The 16,921-nt window shown below is 42.6% G+C and overlaps 1 protein-coding gene across 3 annotated transcripts; it reads left to right on the top strand.

Moving 5' to 3' along the window:
- The first annotated feature begins 673 nt into the window (after positions 1-673).
- LOC106600749 (proline-rich transmembrane protein 2) lies at positions 674-16,174 on the top strand. 3 transcript variants are annotated; one of them, XM_014192349.3, is made up of 5 exons: positions 674-759; positions 10,964-11,216; positions 13,126-13,412; positions 14,000-14,132; positions 15,014-16,174. In XM_014192349.3, exons 2-5 carry the CDS (start codon positions 11,048-11,050, stop codon positions 15,028-15,030), a joined length of 606 nt encoding a protein of 201 aa, XP_014047824.1. In that variant the 5' UTR covers positions 674-759; positions 10,964-11,047; the 3' UTR covers positions 15,031-16,174. The 3 variants fall into 3 exon arrangements, with proteins under 3 accessions (XP_014047824.1, XP_014047823.1, XP_014047822.1); XM_014192348.3 differs by having other exon boundaries at positions 716-807; XM_014192347.3 differs by having other exon boundaries at positions 716-1,018.
- The last annotated feature ends 747 nt before the right edge of the window (positions 16,175-16,921 follow it).

Here is a 16,921-nt window from a genome sequence, read left to right as displayed (position 1 = left end):
CCTGGTTCGGCAATGAACGGGAGTCCCATAGGGTTGCGCACAATTGGCCCAGCATCTCCCGGGTTAGAGGATGGTTTGGCCGTGGTAGGCCGTCATTGTAAATAACAATTTGTTCTTAACCGACTTGCCGGGTTAAAGGTTAAACAACATTAAAATAAACATACAGGAGGGAGGTCCCTTGTGTAACTCTATTGTATTTTTTATGTTTAGGCTGTGTGTACAATTTCTGTCCACAGGACGTCGCTAGCATACAACACTAAAGTATCCCTCATGGCTCGGCCTGGCTGGTACTGTATATCTCCACTTCAGGTGCGATGAGCAAAGTTGGGCCAGACATGACCAAATAATAGCCAAGCATGCACTGTATTTTCAATTGATGGTGAATACTGTCAACAATATTGACCACATGATTATATTAATAAATATAGGCTAACATTAGTCGGTCAGTGCACCAGCCACAAAGGAACGCTGGAGGGGGTATGACTAGCTAAATTGGTATGTGGACGGCGCAAGTGGCGCGTTGGTAAACTATTTGCCCCATCAGCGAAATAGAGCCCGAGAGAAAAAAAGGAAAGCAGGGCAAGAGAGATAAGCGAGCGAAACCATCCTATTGCATGTGCTGCGTCGACTTCTCCCTCTCACCCCTCCTCTCTACCCGCCTCCGGGCACAGGAGTTTCCTGCCTCCCCTTCCCAGCCTCCCCCTCCCTCTCCTCAATCTTGCAGCGCCGTTGAACAAAAGAGAGAGAGAGAGAGATGAGGTAGCAACATAGCAAGCACAAGAGCGCAATTTGACATCCCACGGCGTGGTCTGTAGCCTAATTTTACCGTTACTGTTTACCATAGCTTGTATCAAAAGAAAAATACAATTTGGCGAATTCTGGGTGGAGATTTTAATCGTAGCTTACTGAACTTGTGTTCTCTTTTTTACTACACATTGCATTTTCTGTAATATTTGGAATCGTGATCAAGAAAAGCAAAATGTTAAGGATAATGTTTCATGTCACTCAATAAGATCAGGTAGGCCTAGGTGGATAGCATGCGGTTTCTATGTGATTTTGTTCATATTATGCTATCTGTAGTGTACAGTAGCCAATCTGTAGTGTACAGTATGCACTGCATGTGCGGTCTAAAGTGGGTGTGTCATCATTGTGTGTGCATGCAGACTATGGTGCGCGCGCGTGTGTCTGAGAGAATGCACCAGTCATTTGTTCATTCTGCAATTTACTTCTGAACATGAGAGAAAGAGCGAGGGAGGGCGTGGAGAGGGTGCATGTGTATTTATGCCTCTCTTTCTCTCTCTCTCTCTGTGTGTGTGTGTGTGTGTGTGTGTGTGTAAGGCAGGCGGGCAGGCAGGCATGTATCTGTGTCTGTAGGCATCTTTATTATGCATTCAGTGGTTTTCCAAACAGATATATGTTAGTCTGCATAAGTCGTTGATCATCTTTACATAGAATTTGCTAGAATTTACAGTGTTCCTGCTTTTTTGATGAATTACATGTGCAATCCACCGCAAGTCCTTCTCCATCTTCCTTCTCCCCCCCCTTTCCTCCCGTCCCTTCTCTCCTCCATCCCCTCTTCATTCTACCCACATCTCCTCTAGTATGTCAGTCTCACTCCCTGCATTAATTGCAGATAATTATTCTATGCAAATGTCATCATAATGTACAATATTTATTATAATAACTATTACATTTCCCATATATGTTTATATTTTCACAACATTCATCTTTGTAAAGTGGGTTGGGTGGTACTTCGATTTGATTTTATGACTCAACAACGCCTCTTAGCGAAGCCGAACACTTTTTATAAATGACATGTACATCCTTAATTCGTTTTTCAGCCAAACAGCAGACCAGCCAATTGGTTTTTCGATCAAGCTGAGGGATGGAGCTGGAGAAATGTAACCGCTCTCAGATTCATAGATGGAGCTATGTTGAGCCCAAATGGATACACACAGTATACTCTAACAACCTTGTAAATGGAATGAAAGTATTTACAGGACAGAGAATATCCAGATGTCAAGTTGTAGAGGAAGTAAGGCCGGGAGTCAGTCAAAGGCACCTTATCGGCAAACGCATTGCACCCGACTTTTAAAGGTAAATTATGTTAGATAGCAGTATTCCCCTTTTGTTGGGCTTTCGAGATCAAGTGCGCTTATATGTGGTGTCTCAATTAAATAGCCTGTAGGCTAAATGCATGGGGGGAAAAGCCCGAGGCAGTTGTCTTTCCAAGGACATTAACTTCTGAAGTATGACAGGCGATAGTTTCGGCTCCTACTTTGACTAGATATTAAGTATTGATAACACATGTATTTGTCTCTGCCTGCTAAAAGTTATGCAAAACGTAGTTCAAGTTAAGTGCAAGTGCCTACTCTCCTATTCTATTTCAACCCAACTCTGGCTCTCTTTTAAACGACGTCTAGCCTATTGGCTCATATAGCCCAATAATACTGATAGCCTAAGCAATTAACCGAAATGTCGTTTTTTCCCCCCGATTATTAAACAACTAATTGACCAACTTCGGTTAAATGACTTAGTTCCTTTTTTTATGAGCTCAACGCGCTGTTTCTCTAGAGATAAATCCTATCAAGCGCGAAAGACATCAAATCAAAAACGCTGCAGGGAATTTAGTTTTCAATAGGCAAATATTAAACCTAGTAATTTGGTAATTCACTACAATGACCAGAATCCATTGCGCATATTCTTCCCGGCAGACCCGCACAGACCCACACAGACCGCTTGAGAGAGGAATGTACTCAACGCAGCAATGAGAGAGATGGAGAAAGTTTGGGAGGCATAGTTATACAACCCGATTGATAGTTGAAAGCATGCTATATCTACTTTGAAGAACTACTAAAATAGTGATTTCGTCAGCTCTTCAACATGGGCAGATGTGGCAACCCAATGATCACGTATAGCCTTTTCGCTAGCCAAGGAGAACTTGGCTCGTTGGGGAGAACAGAAATAACATTAGATGGTTCTCTGGCTGTTGCTGCCTGAGCAGAGATGAGATGATGAAATTAAATAATAGAGTAATATACACAACTGAAATATTTTATTTAAATAAAGTAATGTGAATAAATGATGGTTAATAATAAGTGATAAGCAGTAATGGGCCGTCACTACTATCATGGGGCTCTTATGAATTGCTTTATTCTGAGTTGTTAGAGACAATGGAATGTTTTTAATGTTTTGGCAATTGAATGTTCTCAATATGTGGCTTTGGAATTTAAATTTAAAAAGCTGTAAATAATTTAAAGTTCATATTTCTTAATGCATTTAATGAAAAAAAATTATATAAATGTCGAAACCGAAAACCGTTAATATATATATATTTTTTAAATAAATTAAAAAACGAACTGACCTCAAAAAAGTACTAATCGCTCAGCACTAGGCCCAAAATCAATGGTACTTTATCCTCATATTTCTTAGGCTATTTTCGCGCATTTTGATCTTGCCTAGGCCGGCAAAATTGCTGGGACCGGGGCTGCAAAGCAAGCTGTGTAACACACACCTAAAATAACATTGCAGGACTGTGGTCAGGTTCGGGACCAGTTCTTGCAGGAGCGGGTGGGAGTCAGACAAGAAGCCAGTGGGAGCGGGCAAAAGCAGCAGAGTGGGATGAAGAAATCAGTCCTGCGCAAACCTCTTATTTAAGCTTAAACCGAAAATCCAAAGTGTTTACAATGAACGTGATCTCCACAAGCGTCGGGAACATTGCCTTTAAGAGGTGCATTGTCGACAGTGCAATGCGCTTGTCTACAACGCACATGTAATCCATTTACTGCAGTGGGCAAAATCGGCCACACAGTTTCTTGGTAGTCTTAAACAAATCTACTTTGAAAAAAAAGCATATACCTCACACAAATGGTTATGAGCTTAAAAAAAAGAAGATACCTGTAACATGTCAGATATAGAGTTTAAATGTATTCAATTGGAGTTTGCATTCCAATATTACACTTTATATACTGTACATCACAGAATACTGAAATATAACAAAACCGTTTGACATAGAAACACCAGATTTTCGGTGTAAAAAAATTAAATAATGTTTATTAATTATGAAATTATTAAAATATTAATAACATTCCACCCATGAGGCCACTCAGTCATTTGATTGCAGGAAAGGGCAACTTAAATCCCTGTCTAAGTAAGGAAGTGAGGGAAGGGGTGTAAGTTTGTCTTGCAGACAATATGTAAGAACCAGGTAAGGTTGATTGCTTGGGGAATTCAAACCGTCCCCACCCTAAACCGTGTTTATAATAATTATAATTTCATTAACACTTTGGACTCAATTCAATAAAACCCGCATTGCAGTATTTATGCAGTAGCTATTTTTCCAATGGTCAAATTGTCTAACCAACTACTACCAGCTCACTGGACACAGACGGCAATTTAATGTCTATTCCATGTTGGTTCAATGTAATTTAATTGAAATGACGTGGAAACAACATTGATTCAACCAGTGGGAGCCAGGCCCAGCCAATCAGAATTAGTTTTTCCCCACAAAAGGGCTTTATTACACACAGAAATACTCCTCAGTTTCATCAGCTGTCCTGGTGGCTGGTCTCAGACGATCCCACAGGTGAAGAAGCTGGATGTGGAGGTCCTGGGCTGGCGTGGTTACACGTGGTCTGTGGTTGTGAGGCCGGTTGGACGCGGCTTATGGTAGAGAAAGGAATATTCAATTCTCTGGCAACAGCTCTGGTGGACATTCCTGCAGTCAGCATGGCAATTGCTCGCTCCCTCAAAACTTGAGACATCTGTGGCATTGTGTTGTGTGACAAAATTGCACATTTTAGTGTCCCCAGCACAAGGTGCACCTGTGTAATGACCATTCTGTTTAATCAGCTTCTTGATGTGCCACACCTGTCAGATGGATGGAGTACCTCGAAAACTAATAAATGCTCACTAATAGGGATGTTAACACATTTGTGCACGATATATGAGAGAAATACGTTTTTTGTGCATATGAAACATTTCTGGGATCTTTTATTTCAGCTCATGAAACAAGGGACCAACACTTTACATGTTCGGTGTATATTTTTGTTCAATATATATTATTGATCGATTGACTATGACTTTTCAAATCACCTAGCAGTGCTATTTTCAGAGTTAGCTCCAAGTAAATGTTCCAATTCTTCAGCCATTCCTGAACCTGCGACCAAAAACCAAAACAAGTGATCCAATGATTCTGTCTCTATGGCAGGTTTGAATGTATCCCAGCCTTACTATTCAATACGGACTAATCCTTATTACCTCTAATCCTCACTCTAACTCTTATTCAAAATGATAAGAGGGTTGACAGAATTGTCTTATGTCAGATTTGGTTGGTCAAGTGACTGTGATATGTGGTTGTCTAACTTAGCTAACTTAGTTTGTGTAACTTATGTAAGGGAATAGCGCCACGTAAGTGTGACGTCACCTGTCGGAAGACTTTGGTCGCTTACCAGGTCGACTACATTGCAGACTTTACGTTTCACCAACCAATGGCTGAGTACCACGTCATCGACTGCGGAGTCAGGCATCAGATTGTTCTATCATATGATGTAGTTAGCAGACATTTAAAACACCTATCAAGGTGTTGTGAGATCTGTTAGGCGTCTGAAATGTAGTCAGCCTGGAACACGACCAAAGGCTGAGAGAGGTGTGCAGATAGGAGGGGGTGTGGCATAAAGGTTAGAGGGGTGGGGCTTGATGGGTGTGGCTTATCTTAAGGAGGAGTCGGATACAGCTCAGCGTTCAACACCATAGTGCCCACACAATTCATCATTAAGCTAAGGACCCTGGGACTAAACACCTCCGTCTGCAACTGGATCTTGGACTTTCTAACGGGCCGCCCCAGGTGGTAAGTAACAATACGTCTGCCACGCTGATCCTCAACACTGGGGCCCCTCAGGGGTGCGTGCTTAGTCCCCTCCTGTACTCCATGTTCACCCACGACTGCGTGGCCAAACACGACTCCAACACCATCATTAAGTTTGCTGACGACACAACAGTGGTAGTCCTGATTACCCACAACGATGAGACAGCCTATAGGGAGGAGGTCAGAGACCTGGCAGTGTGGTGCCAGGACAACAACCTCTCCCTCAATGTGAGCAAGACAAAGGAGCTGATCGTGTACTACAGGAAAAGGAGGGCCGAACAGGCCCTCATTAACATCAACGGGGATGTAGTGGAGCGTGTCGAGAGTTTCAAGTTCCTTGGTGTCCACATCACCAACAAACTATCATCGTCCAAACACACCAAGACAGTTGTGAAGAGGGCACGACAACACCTTTTCCCCCTCAGGAGACTGAAAAGATTTGGCATGGGTCCCCAGATCTTCAAAAAGTTTTACAGCTGCACCATCAAGAGCATAATGACCGGTTGCATCACCGCCTGGTATGGCAACTGCTCGGCATCTGATCGTAAGGCGCTACAGAGGGTAGTGCATATGGCCTAGTACATCACTGGGGCCAAGCTTCCTGTCATCCAGGACCTATATACTAGGCAGTGTCAGAGGAAAGCCCAAAAAGTCTAGGACCAAAAGGCTCCTTAACACCTTCTACCCCCAAGCCATGAGACTCTTTATTATCTATGCATAGTCACTTTACCCCTACCTACATGTACAAATTACCTCGACTAACCTGTACCCCCGCACATTGACTCGGTACCAGTACCCCCCTGTATATAGCCTTGTTATTGTTATTTTATTCTGTTACTTTTTATTATTTTTTACTTTAGTTTATTTGGTAAATATTTTCTTAACTCTTTCTTGAACTGCATTGTTGGTTAAGGGCTTGTAAGTAAGCATTTCACGGTAAGGTAATACCTGTTGTATTCGGCGCATGTAACAAATAAAGTTTTATTTGATTTGATACTTCATGACATCCTGGTCAACAGCTAGATATTAAGGCATAACCAGGGGTTGGAACCAATTTTTTCCCGAATCGTTTCGTTCTGAACAGAACCATTCTTTTTTTGGTTCCGTTCCAATGTTCTGACCAGCAAAATAAAGTTCTGAACCGGTTCGAACACAAAAAAAGTATGGGTTTATATCGTTCCTTTCTGTTCCTTTTTAAACCTCAGAAATATATACAGTACCAGTCCAAAGTTTGGACACACCTACTCATTAAAGGGTTTTTCTTTATTTTTACTATTTTCTACATCATAGAATAATAGTGAAGACAACAAAACAATGAAATAACACATATGGAATCATGTAGTAACCAAAAAAGTGTTAAACAAATTAAAATGTATTTTATATTTGAGATCCTTCAAAGTAGCCACCCTTTACCTTGATGACAGCTTTGCTGAGTCTTGGCATTCTCTCAACCACCTTCATGAGGTAGTCACCTAGAATGCATTTCAATTAACAGGTGTGCCTTGTTAAAAGTTAATTTGTTGAATTTCTTTCCTTCTTAATGCGTTTGAGCCAATCAGTTGTGTTGTGACAAGGTAGGGGTGGTATACAGAAGATAGCCCTATTTGGTAAAAGACCAAGTCCATATTATGGCAAGAACAGCTGAAATATGCAAAGAGAAACAACAGTCCATCATTACTTTAAGACATGAAGGTCAGTTAATCTGGAACATTTCAAGAACTTTGAAAGTTTCTTCAAGTGCAGTCGCTATGATGAAACTGGCTCTCATGAGAACTGCCACAACAAAGGAAGACCCAGAGTTACCACTGCTGCAGAGGATAAGTTCATTAGAGTTACCAGCCTCAGATTGCAGCCCAAATATATGTTTCACAGAGTTAAAGTAACAGACACATCTCAACATCAACTGTTCAGAGGAGACTGTGTGAATCAGGCCTTCATGGTCGAATTGCTGCAAAGAAACCACTACAAAAGGACACCAATAAGAATAAGAGACTTGCTTGGGCCAAGAAACACGAGCAATAGACATTAGACCGATGGAAATCTGCCCTTTGGTCTAATGAGTCCAAATTTGAGATTTTTGTTTCCAACCGCCGTGTCTTTGTGAGACGCAGAGTAGGTGAACGGATGATCTCCGCATGTGTGGTTCCCACCATAAAGCATGGAGGAGGAGGTGTGATGGTGTGTGGGTGCTTTGCTGGTGACACTGTCAGTGATTTATTTAGAATTCAAGGCACACCTAACCAGCATGGCTACCACAGCTTTCTGCAGTGATACGCCATCCCATCTGGTTTGCGCTTAGTGGGACTATCATTTGTTTTTCAACAGGACAATGATCCAACACACCTCCAGGCTGTGTAAGGGCTATTTGACCAAGAAGGAGAGTGATGGAGTGCTGCATCAGATGATCTGGCCTCTACTATCACCTGACCTCAACCCAATTGAGATGGTTTGGGATGAGTTGAACTGCAGACTGAAGGAAAAGCACCCAACAAGTGCTCAGCATATGTGGGTACTCATTCAAGACTATTGGAAAAGCATTCCAGGTGCAGCTGGTTGAGAGAATGCCAAGAGTGTGCAAAGTTGTCATCAAGGCAAAGGGTGGCTACTTTGAAGAATCACAAATATAAACCATTTAGATTTGTTTAACACTTTTTAGTTACTACATGATTCTATATGTGTTATTTTATAGTTTTGATGTCTCCATTATTACTCTACAATATAGAAAATAGTCAAAATAAAGAAAAACCCTTGAATGAGTAGGTGTGTCCAAACTTTTGAATGGTACTTTATGTATTTTAAATTTTAGCTCAACACTAAATTACTTCACCGGATAGAGCAGCTTTTCTGGAGTGGGTAAGTCATTTAATCTATATAGGAAAGTCGGTAAGAGCAAATTTTATTTTGCCGTAAAAGCATGGTTTAATCATAATAAAAGACAAACACACACATTGTGCTGCCTGCCACAATGTAGGGCGAGATGCAACTGCAATTTTGAGAGTGAGAGAGGATGGAGGCTTGCCTCGAAGCGCTGGGCATCTTGTTATGACATGCATAATCTTAATTAGTTCCACAGAATCACATCATTGTGGATGTGGCGGAGCCGGTTCCTGGGACTGAAAGATTTTTCAGCGGAGTAGTTGTCACAAGCCGTACCACCCTCTCAAGCCCATGAGCCTGAGAAGGGAGATATGGAGATTTGAAGGAAGGAAGAGGTAGGAGTTTTGTTTTGGTTTTGTCAATGTACAATTTTTTGGGGTGGTAAATCAAGTTAGTATTCCCTATCATGCATGGATTTTCTTTTTACCCTGTTTTTTCAACCCGTCCAGTTGGTGGCGGCAATACACCTGGAATAAGTTTCTGAGTGACAGAGTGTGGGCTTTGCATAGGCAGTTTGTTGCGATTTTTGTGGGACTGGGAAAAAAATCCTGGAGCCTAATATAACGTTATTAACCGTTTACCATGCATTTAAAATAACGGTTCTGTTTCGGAACAGAATAGATCACTTTCGTTTTTGGTTTGGGTTCTGTTCCTCAAATCATTTCCTTTATTTTCCGGTTTTCGGTTCTGTTCCCTGAACCGGTTCCAACTAGTTATAAGAGAAGTGCCTTTTCCTCTGCCATTTACTCTGTCTAACATTGCAGATCTTCAATCATAGCCTACTCCTTGCTGTTTTATTGCTTTATTGTATTGCATAGTTGTAAAAAACATGTTTTTTTCCAAACATTTCCTCTCTTTGAAGAACATCTATTACATTCCCAGAGACTGTCATACCTATGTGGAAAGATATTCTCATTGGTCAGTCAGTTGGTTGCTACTGGCAACAGTGCATTATTAACAGAGCAGGTACAATGTTTATTGGCAGTAGTCTCTGACAGAAACTCTCGTTTCTATGGACATACTGGCTATGTCCCAAATAGCACCCTATTCCCAACAGTATATGCCTTCAGAAAGTATTCATACCCCTTGACTTATTACACATTTTGTTGTGTTACAGCCGGAATTTAAAATGTACCCATCTACACACAATAACTGTGTGAATACTCATTAACATAAGTATTCACACCCCTGAGTCAATACTTTGTAGACGCACCTTTTGCAGCGATTACAGCTGTGAGTCTATCTGGGTAAGTCTCTAAGAGCTTTCCACACCTGGATTGTTCAAGCTCTGTCAAATTGGTTGTTGATCATTGCCATAGATTTTCTAGTAGATTTAAGTCAAAACTGTAACTCAGCCACTCAGGAACATTCACTGTCTTCTTGGTAAGCAACTCCAGTGTAGATTTGGCCTTGTGTTTTAGGTTATTGTCCTGCTGACATGTGAATTCCTCTCTCAGTGTCTAGTGAAAAGCAGATTAAACCAGGTTTTCCTCTAGGATTTTGCCTGTGCTTAGCTCCATTCCGTCATTTTTTTATCCTGAAAAACTCCCCAGTACTTAACAATTACAAGCATACCCATGACATGATGCAGCCACCACTATGCTTGAAAGTATGGAGAGTGGTACTCTGCAATGTGTTAAATTGGATTTGCCCCAAACATAACACTTTGTCTTCAGGACAAAAAGTGAATTGCTTTGCCAAATTTTTGTAGTATTACTTTAGTGCCTTGTTACAAACAGTATGCATGTTTTGGAATATTTGTAATCTGTACAGTCTTCCATCTTTTCACTCTGTCAATTAGGTTAGTATTGTGGAGTAACTACAATGTTGATCCAGCCTCATTCCTTTATCATAGCCAATAAACTCTGTAACTATTTTAAAGTCAACATTGGCCTCATGGTGAAATCTCTGAGTAGTTTCCTTCCTATATGGTCCCCGGATGTTGCTTACCCGCCCCTCAGATGGTTAGCTGACTACGATTTGGTAAAATGTCAAGTTTAATCTAAGCAGTCCCAATGAAGAAAGCCATTGCTTGCTGGCTGGTCCCTGGTATCCCTGTATAAAATGTTTAGAAATGCTAGACTATAGTATACTGTATGGTTGATTAGAACATTGCAGGAGCTCTAAGACTTCCATGCTAACAAACTGGTAATTCGATAACACCACAATGCAAGTAACTGTCAAATGAATTATGTTCTCTATTTCCGCTGTTCATTTCAGTTGAAGAAGATCAAAAGTCCAATCAAGACCAATCATCAAACAGGCCCAAACTACCAGTGAAAACAACATCGTCCGCATTCTGCCATGGCTTCCAACACCAATGCTGCCCCCAGTGGAGCGGAGGGAGAACAGCAGCCGGAGCAGACTATCACCTCCCAGCCAACCAGCGCTGAGCACCAAGAGACAGCCCCTGACTCCAGCCAATCGGAATCCAAAGACCACTTGGCAGTAATTAGCGAGAAGATGGAGACCAGTAAATAAATATTCAACCTCCCCCTATCATCCTCCACCCCACCCCCCCTTCTCCTCCACCCTACCCACCCCAACTTCAAATTAACACCCCTCTCAACACTTTGAGCTCATCTCTGTTGTTGTGATCTACGACTCTACGAATGTTTGTGTTCTAGAGATGTCCCTTCACTTCCCCTTCACATTACCCTGAGTGTCTGTCCCTGTCCGTCCGGGAATCACTTAAGACAGATGCATGATTTACAGATAGCAACCTTCTCTTCTCTTCAGCACCCTTTCTTTTTTCAATGACTCAATCCCCCCCTCCCTTCACTAGTCTTTCAATTAAACACTTTCTTTCTATTACTTTTCCAAACAAAAAGTAAATGTAGGTCATTGGCTTGACCAGACCATACGTCAATCACTTGTGCCCTTCCAAAAAAAGATTTAAAGTTTTGAAACTGCAGTTAAAGGGCAGTAATTGTAGTCAACTGTGGTACCTTGGATGCAGTTTTTGCAGCATATAGCAATTATACTGCACTCTGAATGCAATATTTTTTCAGAAGGGGTTTCAGAGCCATTTGAGAATTGTACAAATATATTGACTGCCTCATGAATTACTGTTGTTGTCAGGTTGTGCAGCATAATTCAACAAGTGTGTCAATAACAGGATACCCTCGGATTAAAAATCAACACGCTCTAGAACAGTTTTGAACAAATTCATTTCTTCCAAAATGAAGGTGAAGCAAGAGAGAGAGCTCTAGATTACACCTATCTATACATCAGTGGTGGTCAGTGCCATTTAAGATGAGGGAGGACGATTTTTCATGAGCATGGCCTTATTTCTATTACATTCTATTGTCATTCATATTCCATTCACCCAGTTCAATGTAACAGTGATAGGTTTAGGCTACTACATGATACTCAAATTTTCCCTATACCCATCATGAGGTTGCTATAACCTAGACTATGAATGAAAGTTTACAATGTAGGTGCACACAGGTTGAGAGAAAAATTTGAGGAGTCAGACAGAGACACATTCACATGGACAGACAGTGACACATTCAATACCGCCTTGCACACTCTTGCCTGCATCTAGCTGATATAGGGTGTAATCATTAGTCCAACAGTTGCAAACAAAAGTTTCTATTGGACAAATTCAGGTATGTTTGTCCCCATTTTGTTCCGTTTGCTTCCGTTTAAGAAACGTTTTTCAACAGAATTTGCGGAATGAATATACCCTTAATCATGCGTAAACACAGTTCACTTTCATAGCAGCCTCATTCTATTCCTTCTCACATCTATTCACTCTCCTCTCACCTTTTCCCTTCGCTTGTGGACTTCAATGCACAACACATCAGCTGTATGTGACCAGACGAAAAAACCTTTCCAAGCCGAACCATAACCGCTACACACAGCCTACATCGTTGTCACCATATTAGCTAAAGTAACATCATAGTCAACATAGCTAATAGAACTAACGCATTAGTAAACCTGCTACAATCATGCAGTAACATTACAGTGTACAGTCAGTAAGCAGTTACGCTGGCAGGCCCCGGTGGGAATACATTTGTAAAACCAAAATCTTACCTTGACTTGGAAGAGTTCCAGTGTTGTGTTGGATAGTCATAGCCAGCTAGCTAACATAGCATCCCTCTGTTTGAGCAGGGTGTTTGAGTAGGCTAAACTAGCTAGCACATTGGCTTCTTGTCATTGTTGCTAGTTATCTGACTGTTCAGAATCATAACAACACACACCTTCCGGCCACATTTATACACGCGCATAGTTTTCGTGACGTTGTCAGCCAACCCGTCTATAGATGTTGAATCATGTCTGGATTCCCGATTTTGGTGACGAAACTATGAGGACATTCTCTCGTTCCTTCTTTGTCCCTTCTTTTCACCCTCCTTCCCCTCCTTGCCTCCCTCCCTCAGGTAATGGAATGTGTGCTGCCGACTCCTCGCCCACATCTTCCATCTCGTCCCCCAAGCGACTGCAACACGCAAAACCAACCAACGGCCGGGTGCGGAAAGGAAGCCGCTCTGGGTCCCTGCTGGGTCATGGGGCAGGGTCTCCCAGGCCTTCCATCAGCCGTCAGCCCAGCACCGTGACAGAGGAGGACAACGGCAAACCCCCTAGAGACTACCTGATCCTGGCCATCCTGTCCTGCTTCTGCCCCTTGTGGCCCATCAACATCGTGGCTCTCGTCTTCTCTGTTATGGCGAGTGGAACTTTTAAGTATTTGACATGTGGTTTGTAAGTGTTGTCTGTGAAGGAATGTGTGTGTGTGCATGAATGCGTGTGATATCTAAGAAACACCACAAAGATGAACAGCTAAAAGCAGTGGGAGGCCGTGATGTGTTAGTGATCACCTGCTGGGAAATGAACAGAAAATGATGGCCAATGTTCTGGTTAGAAGAGATAGGACTGCCACCCACTGCTTTTAACCTTTTGTCTTCACATTGAGTTTTTCCTGTGTGTCTGTCTCTCCGTCTGTCTGTCTGTCTGCCTGCATGCATGGGTATATTTGTGTGTGTATGTTGAAGCATGGGTATGTGAATGACTGTGTGTATTTATTTACATGTCATATCTGTGTTCTTCATGCAGTGGTCCCTTTATATACACCAACTAGGGTCCCAAAATTCCCAGGTTTTCCAGAAATCCCAGATTATGGATTCCTGGATTTCCTGCTTAATTCCCTCCTGATTCTAGTAATCTTCCAACCAGGATTTCTGGACAACCTGGGAATTTTGGTAAACTTACTAGCATTTTGTAACCTAATCAATAACATGTCTCCCTATTCTCCAGTCGAGGAACAGCCTGCAGCTGGGGAACGTTGACGGGGCGCGACGTCTGGGCCGGAACGCAATGGTGCTGTCCATCGTCTCGCTAGTTGGCGGGGTCATCATCATCATCGCAGCCATCGTCTTAAACTGGGGAAGTGAGTGGCCAAAGTGGCTGAGCTCTCGAGTTCTTGTTGCGGTGCTGTTTTGTGTCTGTCGTTACGTGCAGCTTTTGTTTGTTTGTTTGTGTGTGTTCTATCCTGCTTTGGTCATGTCTGTGTTTGTGTTTGTGCTTGATTTTTGGTGCTGGGCTAGGTTAGTGCCCGTTGTTGTACCTTTTTGTTCGTTTTTTTCCCCTATCTTTGCCAGGATTCAATCTGATTGCGTTGTCAACAATGCGCCATTTAAAGGTGATTTCCTATTGAGTCGACATATGCAGCGTTTACCGTGAATGCGAACGTGGGATCATTGCCTTTAAAAGTTGCTTTGTCTACAAACACGATCAGATTGAATCCTGGACTTTGTAGCTCTGTTAACATCTGTTTTTGATTTTCTGTTTGTTGTGTAGGTTGAGGTTTATTGGGAGGAATCTTGTCCTGGAGGCAGAGCTGAGCAGTTTCCGCTAGATGGGTCAGCCGCAAAGTCAAAATTGTCTATATCGTAAAAAAGTAATGACTTTTTTAAAAGTTAGTCTTAGGCATGAGGTTAAGGTTAGGGTTAAGGTTAGGGCAGGGCCAGTTTACAGAACGGGCACACAGGGCACGTGCCCCGTGGCCCCCAACCTCCAGGGTTGGGAGGGGTGCCCTGGAGGTTGGTGCCCAGGGGCCACTTTGTGGCTTGGCCAGCTAGTGACCACCCTGCAGAGCTGCCTCCAGGACAAGATTCATCCCAATAAATGCCAACCTGCGTTTGATGTGTCTGGTTCTTTATTTGCGTCTATCTGTGGCTGGTTTGAGTCAAACCGTTTTCAGTGTTTGTACTTTATAACATTATTGATGACATCTTTGCAAACACCCTTGTGTTTTCTCTTTATTATTAGGTATAATAAAATCCTGAGGGTCACCGTGGTAACCAGGAGCAAGATCGCAAGACAGCACACAAACAACCATCCCAACCAGACTTTTCCCCTTCCCTACGATCAAAACACTATTCTACAAAAGCACCTGCAACCTTCAGTATAGTCCCTCGTCCCCTTTTTTGCTGCACGAGCATGTATGGCCTGTAATATGTTCTCTGAAACAGATAGACAAGTCCCTCATCTCTACCTCCTACACCACGGACCCCAACGCTGCCACCAGTGGTGTAGTGCAGGGTAAATGTATGTAAACGCCGTTTACGCACATTTTTAATTTTGCTCGAGTGTTTATCCACCTTTTGCAGACAAATGCATTCTTGACCGTGAACAGTGATCGGGAGTTACCCACCTATTGTTTTTGACCACTCGTCACTGGCTGCCGCCATCACTCAGAAAGTCGAAGGCGTCATGTAGAACAACACTGAGGTAGGGATAGGCAGTGACAACCAGACTGGTTCCTCTGAATGAGACACGTCTAACAAGTCTAACTCTGGTCAACGATGCCATGATCCGCTGCAATGGTTGCATGAGTCTCTCAGACTGTATTTAAAGTCTCTGCATAGTTTTCCAGGACCAGGCTGCTCCTCCCAGGCTGCTCCTTCCAGGCTGCTCCTCCCGAGCTGCTCCGAATGTGACAAAACACGGTGTCGCCGAAAAGGACATCTGCTTTTCTCTGTACTGGGATTATTTTCTTCCACTGTACCATTCATCTCCAGTCAGTCCACACCACTGTAACACAACCAAGGGATCCTTTTAACTGTGACGTCAAAACCATCTCACACTATGGGAGCATGTTACAGAAGTCAAAGGAAGAGTTAGGGAGGGAGGGAGGGAGGTGACAGGGATTGGAATTGATATTTGATCAATGTGATGATGTTGATGGGGGGGGGGCTTTTTTGTTCTGAATTTGTTCCATATCGTTCTTTTCTGTGAAGGGAGGGAGGAGTTAGAGACAGATGGGACCATCTGTAGTTTGATTTAGGGAAAAACCTATCTTTGCTTCATCGTCTTCATTTAAAAATACCTGGAATCTGGGGAGAATGAGCCACTCTGGGTTGGGGATTGAGGCAGGGCTGGTAACTCGCATGCACTCTGAAGCACACTTGATTAGCCCCCCCCCCCCCCCCCCGCACAAACAAACATCCATACACACAGAGTGTACGAGAAGACAGATGTACGCAGTTACACACAAAGACACAGGCAGGCACACCCATACAGCGGAATGACATTCTCATTGGCTGAGAGAAAGAGGGAGATAAAGAACAGGAGAGGAGAAGAGGGAGGGGAGGATTGGGGATAGCTGCATGGGCTTCAGTCCTTTGTTTGGCACAGATAGAGTCAAAGAGGATGTGTGTGTGTATGTGTGCGTGTGTGTGTGTGTGAGAGAGACAGAGAGAAAGAGAGATGGTGTGGTGCTTGATACTGATGCAGGATAAAAAGTCTGAGAATATACTAGACTGGAAAAACAGACTGAGCAGAGCTGGTTCTAGAATAAACACAAAAGACAGGCAGTCATTTTTATTTTGTTGCTTACTCTTCATTTCCCCCGCTTCTGTCCAGTATATACCTCCATATCATCTATTCCTTATTGGTAACTTGTTTATTCATTTTACCTTTACTTTAACAGGGTGTCCTATTGAGACCAGGGTCTCTTTTGCAAGGGAGCCATGCATCTTCCAATTCCACAACAACAATGTTATGACAGTCTGCTTGACAGTATTTACACAATTCTAAACATAGTCTACCATCTCTGGTCAGTTTCAATCCATTCCTCTCACTTCAGTATTGCAAATGTATTGCCCACTTTACCTCTCACCTCTCTAAGTATGTATTCATTATCTTTGATGGTTGCCTCTTTTGTTCAAATTCTAT

Source organism: Salmo salar, chromosome 03 (genome assembly GCF_965601325.2).
Source record: "Salmo salar chromosome 03, fSalSal1, whole genome shotgun sequence".
NCBI lineage: Eukaryota > Metazoa > Chordata > Actinopteri > Salmoniformes > Salmonidae > Salmo > Salmo salar.
The sequence above is the reverse complement of the archived record's forward strand: the minus strand, read 5'-3'. Positions and strand labels throughout refer to the sequence as shown.